This window comes from Silurus aristotelis (genome assembly GCF_946808225.1).
Source record: "Silurus aristotelis genome assembly, chromosome: 22".
Taxonomy (NCBI): Eukaryota; Metazoa; Chordata; class Actinopteri; order Siluriformes; family Siluridae; genus Silurus; species Silurus aristotelis.
In genome coordinates, this window is record NC_139595.1 from 11,753,002 (window position 1) to 11,771,148 (window position 18,147).

An 18,147-nucleotide genomic window follows, 5' to 3' on the forward strand; every position below is an offset into this window, starting at 1 on the left:
TTTGAAAGAAGAATAAGATGGTGGAAACTGAAGGAGGAAGAGTGTAGTGTGAGGTTCAGGGAAGAGGTCAGACAGGGGCTTGGTGGTGGTGAAGAGGTGCCGGATGATTGGGCAACTACTGCAGGAGTGATGAGGGAGGCAGCTAGAAAAGTACTTGGTGTGACATCTGGAAATAGAAAGCAAGACAAGCAGACGTGGTGGTGGAATGAGGAAGTGCAGGAGAGCATTAGGGGAAAGAGGTTGGCAAAACAGAAGTGGGATCGACAGAGTGATGAGAAAAGTAGGCAGGAGTACAAGGAGATGCGGCAGCAGGTTAAAAGGGATGTGGCGAAAGCCAAGGAAAAGGCATATGAGGAACTGTATAAGAGGTTGGACACTAAGGAAGGAGAAAAGGATTTATACCGATTGGCCAAGCAGAGGGACTGAGCTGGGAAGGATGTACTGCAAGTTAGAGCAATAAAGGATGGAGAGGGAAATGTGTTGACTAGTGAGGAGAGTGTGTTGAGAAGATGGAGGGAGTATTTTGAGCAGCTGATGAATGAGGAAAATCAGAGAGAGAGAAGGTTGGAGGATGTGGAGTTGGTGAAGCAGGATGTAGATAGGATTAGTAAGGAGGAAGTGAGAGCAGCGATTAAGAGGATGAAGAATGGAAAGTCGGTTGGACCAGATGACATACCGGTAGAAGCGTGGAGATGTTTAGGAGAGATGGCAGTGGAGTTTTTAACCAGATTGTTTAACAGGATTCTGGAAGGGGAGAGGATGCCTGAGGAATGGAGAAGGAGTGTGCTGGTACCGATCTTTAAGCATAAGGGAGATGTGCAGACCTGCAGTAACTACAGGGGAATTAAGTTGATCAGTCACACCATTAAGTTATGGGAAAGAGTAGTGGAAGCCAGGCTGAGAGAAGAGGTGACCATCTGTGAGCAACAGTATGGTTTCATGCCGAGGAAGAGCACCACAGATGCCTTATTTGCTTTGAGGATGTTGATGGAGAAGTATAGAGAAGAACAGAAGGAGCTGCATTGTGTATTTGTGGATTTAGAGAAAGCGTACGACAGGGTGCCGAGAGAAGAGTTGTGGTATTGTATGAGGAAGTCAGGTGTGTCAGAGAAGTATGTGAGGGTGGTGCAGGACATGTATGAGGACAGTGTGAAGGCAGTAAAGTGTGCAGTAGGTACGACAGACTGGTTTAGGGTGAAGGTTGGACTGCATCAAGGATCGGCCCTGAGCCCTTTCCTGTTTGCAGTGGTGATGGACAGGTTGACGGACGAGGTCAGACAGGAGTCTCCCTGGACTATGATGTTTGCAGATGATATTGTGATTTGTGGTGAGAGTAGAGAGCAGGTTGAGAAGAGCCTGGAGAGGTGGAGATATGCGCTGGAGAGAAGGGGAATGAAAGTCAGTAGGAGTAAGACAGAGTACATGTGTGTGAATGAGAGGGAGGGCAGTGGAGTGATGCGGTTGCAGGGAGAAGAGGTGGGGAAGGTGGAGGAGTTCAGGTACCTGGGGTCAACAGTGCAAAGTAATGGAGAGTGTGTTAGGGAAGTAAAGAAAAGAGTGCAGGCAGGGTGGAGTGGGTGGAGAAGAGTGACAGGAGTGATTTGTGATAGAAGAGTATCTGCAAAAATGAAAGGGAAAGTTTATAGGACTGTGGTGAGACCTGCGATGTTGTATGGATTAGAGACAGTGGCATTGAGTAAAAGACAGGAGGTGGAGCTGGAGGTAGCAGAGCTGAAGATGTTGAGGTTTTCGTTGGGAGTGACGAGGATGGACAAGATTAGAAATGAGTTTATTAGAGGGACAGCACATGTAGGATGTTTTGGTGACAAGGTGAGGGAGGCGAGATTGAGATGGTTTGGAAATGTGCAGAGAAGGGACATGAATTATATTGGTAGAAAACTGCTGAAGATGGAGCCACCAGGTAGGAGGAAAAGAGGAAGGCCAAGGAGGAGGTTCATGGATGTGGTGAGGGAAGACATGCAGGTAGTTGGTGTGAAAGAGGCAGATATAGAGGACAGGGTGGTATGGAGACGGATGATCCGCTGTGGCGACCCCTAATGGGAGCAGCCGAAAGAAGAAGAAGAAGGTTTTAATAATATGGATGATCAGTGTAGAGTCAGGTAGGTCCTGTGGATTAAGTGTGCGGTTCTCACTACATCTACATATTAATATCAATACATTTACATATTAAATTACATATTAAATACAACTATACAAAAGTATAACCTTAAGCTAGTATCTAGTATCTAGCATCTACCTTAAACTAAATCAAAACATCTTGAATCATTTTATGACATTATTTTGTATAACTAAACTTTACAAAACCTTAAATAGGTTCAGCTATTAATGAAAGTTTAATATGGTAATTCCATATAAATTCTATAAACATTGAGCCACTAGTTCTTGAGATATGGCTCTGACACACCTCTCAGAAAAGTCGAAAACATACTGTCACCCAGTGGCAAAGGCATAATAAAATCTAAAAGATGTACTGTTTGTACTGGCAACTGGTAACCCAAACATAACAAGAGAAAGAAAAATTATGAAGTATTTAAAGATTAAACAGAGAAGACTGGTACATGCAAGGGACAACATACCAGGCTCTTTTTTAGCTGTAACAGATATCACCTCATACTGTGGACCTGAAACACACACACACACACACACACACACACACACACACACTTTTATATATATATATATATATATATATATATATATATATATATATATATATATATATATATATATATATATATATATATATACAGTGCATCTGAAAAGAATTGACAGCACTTCACTTTTTTCTTTTTTCACATTTTGTTATGTTACAGCCTTATTCCAAAATGGATTTATTTAATTATTTTCCTCAAAATTCTACAAACAATACACCATAATGACAACATGAAAGAAGTTTATTTGAAATCTTTGCAAATTTATTACAAATATAAATTAAAAAGAAAATCACTTTATAAGTATGCACAACCTTTGCCATGACACTCAAGCTCGAGCTCAGGTGCATCCTGTTTTCACTGATCATCCTTGAGATGTCTCTACAGCTTGATTAGAGTCCACTTGTGGCACATTTAGTTGATTGGACATGATTTGGGCAGACACACACCTGTCTATATAAGGTCCAACAGAATATATAGAATTTATGAAAATAACAACTATAAGAGACAAAATGATAAAAAAAAAATCCAGAAAATCACATTTTTAAATAATTTATTTTCAAATTATGTTCGAAAATAAGTATTTGGTCACCTACAAAAAAGATTTCTGGCTCTCACAGACCTGTAACTTCTTCTTTAAGAGGCTCCTTTGTCCTCCACTTGTTACCTGTATTAATAGCACCTGTTTGAACTCGTTATCAGTATAAAAGACACCTGTCCACAACCTTAAACAGTCAAACTCCAAACTCCACTATGGCCAAGACCAAAGAGCTGTCAAAGGACACCAGAAAAAAAAATTGTAGACCTGCACCAGGCTGGGAAGACTGAATCTGCAATAGGTAAGCAGCTTGGTGTGAAGAAATCAACTGTGGGAGCAATTATTAGAAAATGGAAGACATACAAGACCACTGATAATCTCCCTCGATCTGGGGCTCCACACAAGATCTCACTCCGTGGGGTCAAAATGATCACAAGAGTGCTGAGCAAAAATCCCAGAACCAAACGGGGGGACCTAGTGAATGACCTGCAGACAGCTGGGACCAAAGTAGCGAAGGCTACCATCAGTAACACACTATGCTGCCAGAGACTCAAATCCTGCAGTGCCAGATGTGTCCCCCTGCTTAAGCCAGTACATGTCTGGGCCCGTCTGAAGTTTGCTAGAGAGCATTTGGATGATCCAGAAGAGGATTGGGAGCATGTCATATGGTCAGATGAAACCAAAATAGAACTTTTTGTTAAAAACTCAACTTGTCGTGTTTGGATGAGAAAGAATGCTGAGTTGCATTCAAAGAACACTATACCTACTGTGAAGCACGGGGGTGGAAACATCATGCATTGGGGCTGTTCTTCTGCCAAGGGACCAGGACAACTGATCCGTGTAAAGGAAAAAATGAATGGGGCCATGTATCGTGAGGTTTTGAGTGAAAACCTCCTTCCATCAGCAAAGGCAATGAAGATAAAATGTGGCTGGGTCTTTCAGCATGACAATGATCCCAAACACACCGCCCGGGCAACGGAGGAGTGAGAAGCATTTCAAGGTCCTGGAGTGGCCTAGCCAGTCTCCAGATCTCAACCCAATAGAAAATCTTTGGAGGGAATTGAAAATCCGTGTTCCCCAGCGACAAATAAATTCTTTAAAAATCAGACATGATTTTCTGGATTTCTTTTTCTCATTTTGTCTCTCATAGTTAAAGTGTACCTATGATAAAAATTACAGGCCACTCTCATCTTTTTAAGTGGAAGAACTTGCACAATTGGTAGCTGACTAAATACTTTTTTGCCCCACTGTGTATGTGTGTATATGTATATATGTATATATATATATATATATATACATATATATATATATATATATATATATATATATATATATATACATATATATACACATATATATACATATTTGTATATATATATATATATATATATATATATATATATGTGTATATATATATATATATATATATATATATATATATATATATATATATATATATATATATATATATATATATATATATATATATATATATCCCCTTCAGGAACTCGAGCTGCGTCGAAACGCTATGGGAATGCCCCTGCGTGACCGCGCTCTGAACCACGTGTGTAATCTGACCAATAGGCGTTTGGTACGTGACGTCATCAGCGGGCGACGTCGCGTAAACAGGAAGCTACAAATGGCTGCGAGATGGACCAGACGTTAGCTTTCTGCTCGTTCAGGTAAGCGCTGTTCGCTGTGTTTCTGATCGAGTGATGGCTGGCAGGCAAAGTTTCCGTAGGTGCGTTCATCCGTGTCAGCGATTCATTACCGGCAAGGATTCGCATGATCGGTGCGTTGTTTGCCTGGGAGTGGAGCATGCACAATCGGCTCTCGAGGGTGTCGATTGCTCGCATTGTAGCTGGATGGCTTCGCTCCCGGAGAGCGCTCTTTGAGAAGAGCTCTCTCCCTCGCGGCTCCGGTCCCGCTCTCGCCGAGGCGAAGCGGCGCCGGCGCTCGTGGGGCGCGCAGGCCGATTTAGCGGCGGGGTTGGAGTCGGATGAGTCAGCTTCAGCTTCGTCGGCTGAATTGAGCTTCGGCTCTATCGGAGAGGCAGGCCCGATGGCTGCTTCTTCTCCCGGTACGAGCAGCGCGGCATTACATGTCTCTCTCTCCGAGGAGGGTGAGCTGATGGATGCTAGCGAGCCCGTGGAGTCCTCGCAGCCTGTGCTGTACGAGGAACTCCTCGAGGTCGTGACACGAGCCGTTGCTAAGCTGGATCTAGCTTGGCCGGTGGAGCAGCAGAAACAGCGCGCACCCAGTAAGCTGGATGAGCGCTTTCTGCATCCTGTGTCGCTTCCTCGGCGCCGGGGCCTGCCGTTCTTCCCCGATCTGCATGCCGAGGTGTCCAGTTCCTGGGAGACCAGCGCGTTCTTCGTCTCGCCACTCCTCGCTCTATGTGAATGTGGTTGGGGCTAAGGCGTTCGGCTATGGGGCGATGCCGCATGTTGAAGAGACGCTAGCCAGCTATCTCTCTCCTGGCGTGGCTTCGTCACTAAAGGCTCCGATGTTCGCTACTAAGCCGCTATTAGAGCCGAGCAGGCTCTGGTCCTGGAACAGGAAGTGCCCACACTCCTGGGGAAAGGGGCCATCGAGGTGGTTCCCCCTCGGTTCAAGAGTCAGGCTTCTACAGCCCGTACTTCGTCGTTCCGAAGAAGGATGGTGGGTTGCGTCCCATTCTGGATCTTCGCTCCTTGAACCACTCTCTCAGGAGGCTCAGGTTCAGGATGCTCACCCTCAAGGGGGTCGTGACTCAGATAAGGTCCGGGGACTGGTTCGTCACGATAGATCTAAAGGACGCGTACTTTCACGTCGCCATCCTTCCTGCGCACGTGGCATACCAATATCGGCCTGGCACTCTCGCCCCGCACCTTCACGAAGTGCGTCGATGCAGCACTGGCCCCGTTGCGGCTCCAGGGCATCCGCATTTTGAATTACATCGACGATTGGTTGATCCTGGCTCATTCAGAGCGTCAGGCGATTCGGCATCGAGATGTCGTCCTCGCCCACATGAAGGTGCTCGGGTTTCGGCTGAACGCCGGCAAGAGCGTGCTTTCTCCGGCACAGAGAACCGCCTTTTTGGGCGTGGTGTGGGATGCGGCCAGGATGCAAGCAGGGTTGTCGCCTGCTCGGGTCGAGGTCATCCTCGCCGCCGTCAGGAGAGTGCGGGAAGGCCAGCCACAGTTTCAGAGGCTGCTGGGTCTCATGGCGGCGGCATCCAGCATAGTTCCGCTCGGGCTCCTGCACATGAGGCCCCTCCAGTGGTGGCTCCGGGGCAGGGGGTTCTCCCTCAGGGGAGACCCGCATCGTGCTATCAAGGTCTCGCGGCATGCCCTTTGAGCCTTGGATGTCTGGAAAGACCGTCCTTCCCTCACGGGGTGGGGAGCGGTCATGAGTGGCCACTCCGCCCAGGGTCTGTGGAGCGGCCCACGTCTCTCGTGGCACATCAATTGCCTGGAGATGATGGCAGTGTTTTTGGGGTTACAGCACTTCCTCCCGGCCCTGAGAGATCGCCATGTGTTGGTCCGGACGGACAATACTGCGGTGGTTTCTTACATCAACCACCAGGGGGGTCTCCGGTCTCGCCCCTTGTACAAACTGGCGCGAGCGGTCCTCTTATGGTCTCAGGACAGGCTCCTGTCTTTGAGGGTCGTTTACCTCCCGGGTCGGTTGAATGGCAGAGCAGACGCCCTGTCGAGGCAGGGCCCGAGGCCTGGGGAATGGCGACTCCACCCCGAGACGGTGGAGCTCGTATGGCGGAGGTTCTACAGAGCCCAGGTGGATCTTTTTGCGACCCAGGAGACCTCGCACTGTCCCCTCTGGTTCTTTTTCTCTCTCACCCAGCCCCATTAGGGCTGGATGCCATGGTGCAGTCGTGGCCAAGGCTACGCCTGTACGCTTTTCCCCCGATTGCTCTGCTCCCTGGAGTTCTGGAGAGAGTTCGCCGGGAAGGAGTCCGTCTCCTCCTGGTAGCGCCTCGTTGGCTGGGCAAGCCATGGTTTGCGGATCTGGTGTCCCTGCTCGAGGGCCCTCCGTGGGAAATTCCCTCCCAGAAGGGATCTCCTCTCACAGGCGGGCGGAACCCTGGTTCACCCCCCCCCCGGAGTTGTGGAGGCTGTGGCTGTGGCCCCTGAGGGGGCACAGTTCGTAGCGGCTGGTCTCTCCACCGAGGTAGTTGGCACCCTTCTCCACTCCAGGGCTCTCTCTACGAGGAGGTCGTATGCTGCATGGTGGCGACTGTTCGCGTCATGGTGTGTGCACCGTGGTTTGGACTCAGTTAACTGCCCGTTTAGTTCAGTTCTGTAGTTTTTGCAGGAACAGTTTCGCGGCTTATGGCACCCCGCCCGCGGGGCAGTCGCTGGGCAGGCACCCACTGGTGAAACACGTTTCCTCTGCGCCACCCGGAGGCTGAGGCCCGGGACACGACCCAGAGTGCCTGTCTGGGATCTGGCTGTTGTGCTGGCGGCTCTGGCTGAGCCCCCCTTCTAGCTGTTAGCCGATGTGGCCCTTAGGTTTCTGTCGGTCAAGACCGCCTTCCTCTTGGCGGTTTCCTCCCTGAAGAGGATCGGGGATCTGCAGGCACTGTCTGTGGCCCCGTCCCGCCTGGTGTTTGCCCCTGGCATGACCAGGGCGTTTCTCTACCCGAAACCTGGGTACGTGCCTAAGGTGCCTTCGGCTCCCTCACGTCCTGTCGTCTTGCAGGCATTCTGCCCTCCTCCGTATGCAGCCCCCGAACAGGAGCAACAGCACCGGCTGTGTCCAGTACGAGCACTGGACATTTACCTCCGCAGGACAAGTCCGTGGCGTTCCCATAGCGTTTCGACGCAGCGTCTCGTTCCCTCTGGGAACTATGGTTACGGTCGTAACCTAGAGACGATATATATATATATATATATATATATATATATATATATATATATATATATATATATATATATATATATATATATATATTGTAACATCTGGTGGGTGTCATGTAGACTTCATGTCTCAGGCAATTCCTTTTAACCCTTGACATCTGCTTTTCAATCAAAGGATTATCACCAAGGCTTACACTTTTATTGAAAGCTTGTATACCACAGTGTCATATCCCGGTGAAATGCCCAGTGAAATAGGCTACAATCAATAGAGTCGCATGGTATCAATCTAAGCCTCCGATCTTTGGAGGAGATTGCACAATTCAACAACAACAGCTTTAAACTTTAGGCCGACAACATGGTTACCAGTGAATGCACCAGAAATGTTGGATGTTTATATATACGATGTTTATATATATATATATATATATATATATATATATATATATATATATATATATATATATATATATATATATATATATATATATACACACATAAGCAGCTGAATTAGAACCACACGTCATAAAATAGTAAAATAAGGCACATTATTTTTTCTTGTAAAAACAAAGTGCAAGAAACTATTCTTGTACTATGCAATATGTGGCAGTCAGTGCATGGTCTAGCAGGCTGAACTGGCATTTAACATCATTTTCATTTAGTGCAATTGCCAGCAGTTTACTTTTATATGCAATCTGATTTTGCAGTAACAGACACAGTTCTGAAAATTTAAACACTGATCTATCCTTTCATATTTTTCTCAAACCCAAATGTCTTCAATTAATAACAAAAACAAAGAATTTGCCTACTCATTACTACAGGACCTCTAATTAAAATAACCTACAACCCCAATTAAAAAAAAGTTTGGACAATGTGCAAAATTATAAAGAAATTAGAATGCAATGATTTGCATATCTCATAAATCTTATATTCTAATCACAATAAAACATATCAGATGTTTAAGCTGAGAAAATACACCATTTTAAAGAAAAAATAAAGTCTTTCTGAATTAGATGGTTGCAACAAGTCTCTAAAGGACCTGTTGGAACAGGACCATGTTTTCCACTTTTCCACTGTTTTCCAGCATCACGGTCATAGCCTTCTGTCCATATACATCCATATACAGGAGACCAGTTGCTGAAGGTTTGAGAGAAGAATAGTGTACCATATGTGTCTGATACAGGATTTTTACCTGCAGTTCTGGGTGTCCTTGATTGTGTTTTTCACTTCATGATGCGTCAAATGTTTTCAAAAGGTCTAGACTTCAGGCAGACCAGTTCAGCACCCCTACTCTTCTACTATGAAGTCATGCTACTGTAATGGATGCAGTATGCAGTTAGCATTGTCTTGCTCAAATATGCAAGGCCTCCCCTGAAAAAGATGTTTTCTGGGTATAAGCATTTGTTGTTCTAAAACCTGTATATACCGTTCAGCATTGATGGAGTCTTTCCAAATGTGCAAGCTGTCCATTCCACAGACACTAATGAACTCTCATACTATCAGAGATGCAGCTTTTTTAAATGAGAGCTGATAAGCCAGATGGTCCCTCTCCTATTTAGTCTGGAGGACGTAGAGTCCATTTTTATCAAAAGGAAATAAAAATTCAAATGACCTGTGTCTCGAAAGGCAGCCTCGGCACGACTCCCTCTAGTACTTTTTTTTTGTTTATTGTCTGTGTGTTTGGTTACTTTAAACTGATAACTTACACTTCACTCCTAATTCTTCCTCCCTAGTTTTAACAAACCCAGAAAGTTTTCTTGTTTGGAGGAGCAGCTGCTCTCTATGGAATATGGAGGAGACACCGGCAGCGGAAGCTCACTGTTGCGCAAGTGAAGATACGACTGCATGGATTTAGAACTGCACTTCTATTGATTTACCTGGCAAATCTCTGCTCATTGCTGAGCAAAATAGACAAACTGATTCTTCTTAATGGAACAAACAAAGACTTTGCATGCTCTGCTTCTCTCAGTTTTACCAAAACTTGGCTCAGTCACTGTTACTATTAAGAAGGGCCTCACACTAGTTTTCTAAACACATATTCCTATGTTGTCTGTTCAGTGTCTATAGGATCTTTACAATGCGAATATGTAAGGTATACAGAATGTCTTTGTTTGGGTTCACCCATCTCTGGTCCATCAGAAACAGATTTAGTTCAATCTGCTTCTACATTAACTAACGTTGGTGTACAGATGTCACAGTGCTGAATAAATACTGCAGCCCACACTTGGAAAAACTGTTCATAAAACTTAAACTTTTAAAATACAGGCAGCATATTAATTTTCTTTCAAGAGAAAATAAGACACTGATTCACTGCTACACAATTTTTAAGGATGCCTACAGTATGCTCTGTACCCCGGGCAACCTTGGGGAAACCCGATCACTGCTTAGTTTATCTTATTCCAACATACAGGCAGAATCTTAACTCTGCTAAGCCTGTAGTCAAAACAGTAAAGAGATGGACCAGTGAGCCAAAGCAAGAACTACAACTGCTTCGACTGCACTGATTGGTGTGTCTTTGAAGCTGAAACTGACAGTCTAGATGAACTGACTGTTTTTGTGAAGACGTGTGTGCAAACCAAAACCTTCTGCATATTCAGTAACAAGAAGCCATGGTTCACAACCAAACTTAAACAATGTCAACATGCCTACAGACGGAAGGACAAAACCCTGTATAAGCAGGCCAGAAACCTATTGACAAATGAGGTCAGAACAGCCAAAAGAACCTACCATATTTTTCGGACTATCAGCCGCTACCTTTTTCCCACGTTTTGAACCGGCGGCTTAAACAACGAAGTAGCTAATTTATGGATTTTTTCTGGGTTTTTCCCGGTTTTACAAACTTCAAGCCAAAGAACTGAGCGACATAACATTAGACCAATGAAATTTCCAACTGGAAACGGAAAAACGCACCTCACCTGTGTTCTGAGCTGCACGGCATCGGGAGAAAAAACTTCCACCGATGGTGATTTTTAAACGCACAACGATGCCAAAAGAAAAACTCTCGAGAGAAATAGTTGTGAAAGGAAGGAGGAAGACAGTGAACAATGAGTTTCTTGGTAGGCTACTGTTTAGATACAAGCCTTTGTAACGTGTTGAGTCAGGGTTAAGGGATAGCTCGCTAACTCCAGTTGCAACAGAAATCATAGAAGCACAGACAGGTTTCCAAAACTCGTGCTTTTTTTATTTTTCTTGGCAACAGCGCTACGGGTTAGTCAAAGAAACTTAGAAATAAGCATCAGAAAATAATAAGGACATATTCCTCGGTCTTGCACACATGCAGTAATACCGGGAAAAATGCAGCAGCAGGCTATTCCCAAAATGCCGCTCTGCTCTTAAAGGAGCCACAACATATTTCCACAACATATTTCACCCGTTACACTGTGTAACAGATAGTCTTTCGTTAAAGCCTGTGTAAAGTTAATTAGTTTCAATGTAGATGGCTTATAGACAGGTGCGGCTTATTTATGTTCAAAATAAATATCTTTGTAAAATTCAGTGGGTGCACTTAATAGTCCGGAATTACGGTACTCTAAAAAAGTAACAATCCGGCATCAGTGTGGAATATTGCAAGATATTGCAAACTACAGCAGACCACCCCTCCCCACAGAAGCAAACAAAGACTTTGTTGATGATTTCAACATCTTTTAGTGCAGGTTTGAGAACAATATTGTGGCAGCGGGGGCATGGCCGAGCACTGGTTTGTGAATGGAGGGCGAGGCCTGAGGAGAAAAGTGGTAAGAATTACACACCTGTTAGTGTTAAAACTGTTTTCACACTATCTCACACACATTTCCTTGTCCGTTCAGTGTCTATAGGATATTTACGATGTTAGTCTGTAAGGTAAACAGAGAGTCTTATCTAGGCTCACAAATCTCGGACTGGTATATCCTCTAGTCTAAACAGGAAAACGACTTTAGGTCAGCCTTTTGTGTGTGCGTGTTTGTGTGTGTGTGTGTGGACTGTATCATCCTGTGTGTATAAATACGTGTCTGCCACCTGCAATAAACTGAAGAGAGGAAACATTGCTACATTCTGTGTGCTGTGTATTTCTTCTTCCCTGAATTCAGAAAGGCACTACGGAGCATCACAGGTCGTATGGAAAATTTCTCCATGAATCAAGTTTCGTTTTGGGCATGATAAAAATCTAACAACACCTGTTGGAGATTTGATTTTATAAATGAATAGTGTTATTTATCTCTGTATTTTCGAGAGTCACCAACAGCTGGGATTAAATTCCCTGTGTGTGTCAACCAGTGTTGGGGGTAACGCGTTACAAGTAACGTGAGTTATGTAATAAATATTACTTTTCTGGAGTAACGAGTAAAGTAGCGCATTACTTTATAAATTTACACATTAATATCTGAGTTACTGTTTTAAAAAAGTAATGCGAGTTACTTTTCCGTTAAATTATTTTGCATAAAAAAATAAATACTGAATTAAAATGAACGTAGTCACGTAGAATCGCGCACTCATACGTGCGAGCCGCGGGAATAGAAGCTGGTCAGAAGCAGAGATGGCAAACCAGGGCATTATATTACTGCGATGGAAGTATTCTTATTATTTTGAAATAGTCGAGGAAAAGGAGAAAGGAATAATGGTTAGGTGTAGATTATGTGTTGGTGAAAAGCTCTTGTCAACTGCAAAAAATACCACTTAAAAAAAAAAAAAAAAAAACATCTGCATGCAAAGCACAGCACTACAGATGTGTGTGTGTGTGTGTGTGTGTGTGTGTGTGTGTGTGTGTGTGTGTGTGTAATGTTGAATATATGCAACAGTATGCAATGTTGCATATATGGAAATGGAGACAGAAATATAGAAAACTTTTGCCGACTTTCTACCACTGCAGATCTATTGACTGCTCAGAATAAAAGTTTTTCGTGGGAGACACATGTACGATGCCATCACAGCTCGTTTGCTCTTTGTGGGAAGATAAACTGCCACGGTCACTGATAATAGCGCGAACTTTGTATAAGCGTTCAGAATGTTTTAAGCTGATGATGAAGCAGAGAATGATGTAGACAAGGACGAGGTCATATTTACGGAATTGCACGACGTTTCCCGAGATGAAATCGAAAGGTAGGTTCTCCCTCCACATAACCGGTGTGCAGCCCACACCCTTAATCTTATATACACGAACGATAGTTACATTTCTGACGGCGAAGGCAGATTGAAAAGCAGTGTACAGAAGAGTGCGACTGGAAAGTGTTCAGCCTTGTGGTCAAAATTTAGTCGATCATCTTATTGTTCTCTAAGAAGTTATTAAGCATTTTAAATGTTTAAGACACGTCTTTTGCCCTAATATAACTTATTTCTTAATGGCAATTATCTACAGAGAGGAAAATAAGTATTTGAACACCCTGCTATTTTGCAAGTTCTCCCACTTAGAAATCATGGAGGGGTCTGAAATTGTCATCGTAGGTGCATGTCCACTGTGAGAGACATAATCTAAAAATAAAATCCAGGAATCACAATTTATGATTTTTTAACTATTTATTTGTATGATACAGCTGCAAATAAGTATTTGAACACCTGAGAAAGTCAATGTTAATATTTGGTACAGTAGCCTTTGTTTGCAATTACAGAGGTCAAACGTTTCCTGTAGTTTTTCACCAGGTTTGCACACACTGCAGGAGGGATTTTGGCCCACTCCTCCACACAGATCTTCTCTAGATCAGTCAGTCCTGTCGCTGAGAAACACGGAGTTTGAGCTCCCTCCAAAGACTCTCTATTGGGTTTAGGTCTGGAGACTGGCTAGGCCATGCCAGAACCTTGATATGCTTCTTACAGAGCCACTCCTTGGTTATCCTGGCTGTGTGCTTCGGGTCATTGTCATGTTGGAAGACCCAGCCTCGACCCATCTTCAATGCTCTAACTGAGGGAAGGAGGTTGTTCCCCAAAGTCTCGCAATACATGGCCCCGGTCATCCTCTCCTTAATACAGTGCAGTCGCCCTGTCCCATGTGCAGAAAAACACCCCCAAAGCATGATGCTACCACCCCCATGCTTCACAGTAGGGATGGTGTTCTTGGGATGGTACTCATCATTCTTCTTCCTCCAAACACGTTTAGTGGAATTATGACCCAAAAGTTCTATTTTGGTCTCATCTGACCACATGACTTTCTCCCATGACTCCTCTGGATCATCCAAATGTTCACTGGCAAACTTAAGACGTGCCTGGACATGTGCTGGTTTAAGCAGGGAAACCTTCCGTGCCATGCATGATTTCAAACCATGACGTCTTAGTGTATTACCAACAGTAACCTTGGAAACGGTGGTCCCAGCTCTTTTCAGGTCATTGACCAGCTCCTTCCGTGAAGTTCTGGGCTGATTTCTCACCTTCCTTAGGATCATTGAGACCCCAGGAGGTGAGATCGTGCATGGAGCCTCAGTCCGAGGGCGATTGACAGTCATGTTTAGCTTCTTCTATTTTTTAATGATTGCTCCAACAGTGGACATTTTTTCACCAAGCTGCTTGGCAATTTCCCCGTAGCCCTTTCCAGCCTTGTGGAGGTGTACAAGTTTGTCTCTAGTGTCTTTGGACAGCTCTTTGGTCTTGGCCATGTTAGTAGTTGGATTCTTACTGATTGTATGGGGTGGACAGGTGACTTTATGCAGCTAACGACCTCAAACAGGTGCATCTAATTTAGGATAATAAATGTAGTGGAGGTGGACATTTTAAAGGCAGACTAACAGGTCTTTGAGGGTCAGAATTCTAGCTGATAGACAGGTGTTCAAATACTTATTTGCAGCTGTATCATACAAATAAATAGTTTAAAAATCATATATTGTGATTTCTGGATTTTTATTATTTTTAGATTAGGTCTCTCACAGTGGACATGCACCTACGATGACAACTTCAGACCCCTTCATGATTTCTAAGTGGGAGAACTTGCAAAATAGCAGGGTGTTCAAATACTTTTTTTCCTCACTGTATATTACACCTGTTACACCTGTAAGGCGTGAAAGAGATACAAGTAACGCAAAAGTAATGCAAAAGTAATATAACGCATTACTTTCCATAAAAAGTAACTCAGTAACGTAATTAGTTACTTTTTTGGGGAGTAACTCAATATTGTAATGCATTACTTTTAAAAGTAACGTTGCCCAACACTGGTGTCAACACACTTGACTAATAAACCTGGTTCTGATTTTTATTTGTTTTCCAACAGTTTTCCACTTTGTCTCAGACCATTTTAAATTAGCTTTGGCCCAAAGACGATGGCAGAATTTCTTGGTTGATGTTCCAACATGCCTTCTTGGCATGAGCCAGATTTAACTTCCATTTGTGGATGACATGGCAAATTCGGTTTTGGCAAAGCTCTCCATCTTAATCTCTTATTCCTAACCTAATTAGTCGCTAAACGTTTTGCCAACTGTTTTTTTTTTTTTTTTTAACAATAACTTACTTTTTCCGGACTTTTGTTGCCCCATCCAAACTTTTTTGAGATGTGCTGCAGCCATAAAATTCCTCAGTTACCTCAAATTCCTCAGTTACATTTCCTCAGTTTAAACTTGTTCTTTAAATGTAATTTAATTTAAAAACTTAATTTTTTCTTTTATATTGTGAATAAAATATGGGTTTATGAGATTTGCAAATCATTGCACACTTGGAATCGATATCTTGGAAGTCAAATAGGAACATTATTATAATAATAATAATAATAATTATTATTATTATTATTATTATTATTATTTAGAAACTAGGTATGAGAAATCAATGCACAACTTTTCTATTAGGATGTTAGAACAGCAAATATTTGTAAGAATCATTGACATTCAAAAACTATTAGAATTATCAATGATACAGTAGTTTTTATAATTTACACTTTGTCTATTTACATTATTCGGCAAATGCCCTTATCCAGAACAGGGTTTAAGGCCCTTGCACAAGGGATTAGCAGTGGCAGATTGATAGTGGTGGGATTTGAACCTGTGACCCTTCTATCCAAAGTCCAATGCCTTAACCACTGAGCTACCACCTGCTCTGCCATTTAGAAGTGCGATAAGGTTATACCCCTTTGTATTTATCTGGGCTTCTATTAGATCTTACATATTTCTTTTCTTCTTCTGAATCACACTGGTTTTGGGCAGTAAGCAAAAATTTAATTTTCTTTGGTGCTGTGATTATTTATGGCAAGCTATATAAAACCACTGATCCCTTATTATAAACACCTGTATTTTCATGCATTAATCCAAGAAAAAACTGATTAAAACATCACATATCAGTGAGGTGGTATCATATCAAGCATTGCCCATACCAGAACAGTGTATTTAAGGTGGGTAGTACCCTAGACATAAGAGCAATAAGTAGAACTCTGCACAGAAGTAACCAAAGCTTAAAATCAAACCACAGACTTCATGTGAGATCAGTCACTGAAGTCTATGTTTATGCTGATTATAAATGAGATGATAAATGATGATAAAATTGGTAATTTATTAATTTTAATAAATAGTTTGAGCTTGAACAGAAACAGATTGCCAAGTACAATGGAGACAAGAATTACCCTAATGGAAAAAGAGAAGAGGCAAAATCACAAGGGTGTGGCAGAATCAAATTATTCAAGGGTTTATAGGCTTACCTTTACACTCAGCAGCACTAATTTCAGGGACAATTCTCACATTATCCACAGAGATATGTCCAGACAGTTGGCTGTCAACAACACCCTCAATAATCACCTATCAGATATATACACAGATACTATATTTAAAAATGATAACATCATACACAAGTTTGTTGAGGTATGGAGATAAAAAAGTTACCTTGTAAGGCCTATCAGCATGGAGCATCAGAACTCTTCCTTCTTTCCAGAAATTAGTCTCTTGCCATTCCCTCCTCCATCGCAGTACCTCCTGTTCTACCTTCCTCCCATACTTTTGTCTATCTGTTCCGTCTTCCTGCAGGTCTCCCTTTCCTTCTACTCCCTTACCTCCTCCCGATGCCTTTTGCCAAATGTGAAGAGCACCTGCGTTCTCTCCAGTGAACCGGTACCAGAATGTTACACACAGGTCTTCCTCATAAGACGTAATGGGCAAACTGATCAACCTTGCCAAACTGACTGTACTCTCCATCCCGTTGTGTTTTTTCACCTCTGCAGTTCTTTCTCTTTCCATCTCTCTTTTCTGTCCTGTCTCAGATGCCTTCCCTAACTCTTGTTCTAATGGCTTCTTTTTCTTTGGATAGAGTGATTCACTGATCAGGGCAGTGTAAATGAAGTTTCCTGGTTTACCTGATGACAGCCAAACATAAGCAACTATGAGTGGATACATTCCATCCAAATTTCCTTCTGAACTATCAGATGAATAGCAATAAATTAAACACACCTATGAACGATATTTTTGGTTGAAGATGATTACAGCAGCTACATTTAATTTTTTTTTTTAATACAATTGAAGTCAGTTTTTGCTGACTTGTGTAAGTGGTAGATAATATTTCACCTGTGTAGTCCACATTGGGAAGTTGATGTTCGAAGGGAGTGTCATGGGTTTGTAAGAGCCAGTCCACTTGTCCAATGCTCTCTAGACTCCACCCACAGAAAGAGGGTTGGTCTGACCAGCCAAAATTGCAGTTAAACCAAAGGTATGCTACATGAAGTACAAAAACATAGAGTGCTTATATATACATATTTATACTGTTATAAGCTTATACCTGTTAATAATAATCTGGTAGATCTTAATTATCTAGTAGATCTTATATTACATATTCCTATTCAATTTAAGTTCAATAATTAGTTTTCTTTTTATGCCTACATTCATCTCAGAACCTTTCAAAGTTCTAAAACTATATTTTTCCTAACTGAAACATTGGCTCAGTTTCCCTTCATCTGTGGAAATAGTATTTCTGTAATTGTTATTTGTTGAATGCTGCTGGCAAATTAATTTTGGTGTTAATGTTGATCATATAATGTTGGTGTCAAGCATACGTTGGTGTCAAGTCACATTGTCAGGCTGCAGACGCGGAAGCCGATTTAGTCCGATCATTGTCCTTTTATTTCAACAACCGTACAACACAAAAACACTCATAAGCCGTTGAAAACAACAAACAAAGACATCCGCTCGATACGCGTTTTCCGCCATGAGTTCGA

The 18,147-nt window shown here is 42.8% G+C and overlaps 1 protein-coding gene and 2 long non-coding RNA genes across 4 annotated transcripts in view; 1 reads left to right on the forward strand and 2 right to left on the reverse strand.

Moving 5' to 3' along the window:
• Nucleotides 1–18,147, forward strand: part of LOC310717772 — a 162,486-nt gene that overhangs the window by 10,285 nt on the left and 134,054 nt on the right. The window lies entirely within an intron of this gene.
• Nucleotides 1–18,147, reverse strand: part of LOC310717488 (neuropilin-1a-like) — a 90,165-nt gene that overhangs the window by 5,159 nt on the left and 66,859 nt on the right. The window contains exons 12-15 of one of the 2 annotated variants that reach the window (XM_083525615.1): nucleotides 17,501–17,647; nucleotides 16,826–17,292; nucleotides 16,645–16,741; nucleotides 2,598–2,642 (exon numbers count right to left, since the gene is read on the reverse strand). In XM_083525615.1, the coding sequence (XP_083381741.1) occupies nucleotides 2,598–2,642; nucleotides 16,645–16,741; nucleotides 16,826–17,292; nucleotides 17,501–17,647 (756 nt within the window). The remainder of the gene's footprint in view (nucleotides 1–2,597; nucleotides 2,643–16,644; nucleotides 16,742–16,825; nucleotides 17,293–17,500; nucleotides 17,648–18,147) is intronic. The other variant, XM_083525616.1, reaches the window with a different exon arrangement.
• LOC310717847 lies at nucleotides 12,676–13,496 on the reverse strand. Its single transcript, XR_014530976.1, has 2 exons — nucleotides 13,213–13,496; nucleotides 12,676–12,981 (listed from the first exon to the last, which is right to left on the reverse strand). It is a non-coding gene; the product is annotated as an uncharacterized lncRNA (long non-coding RNA).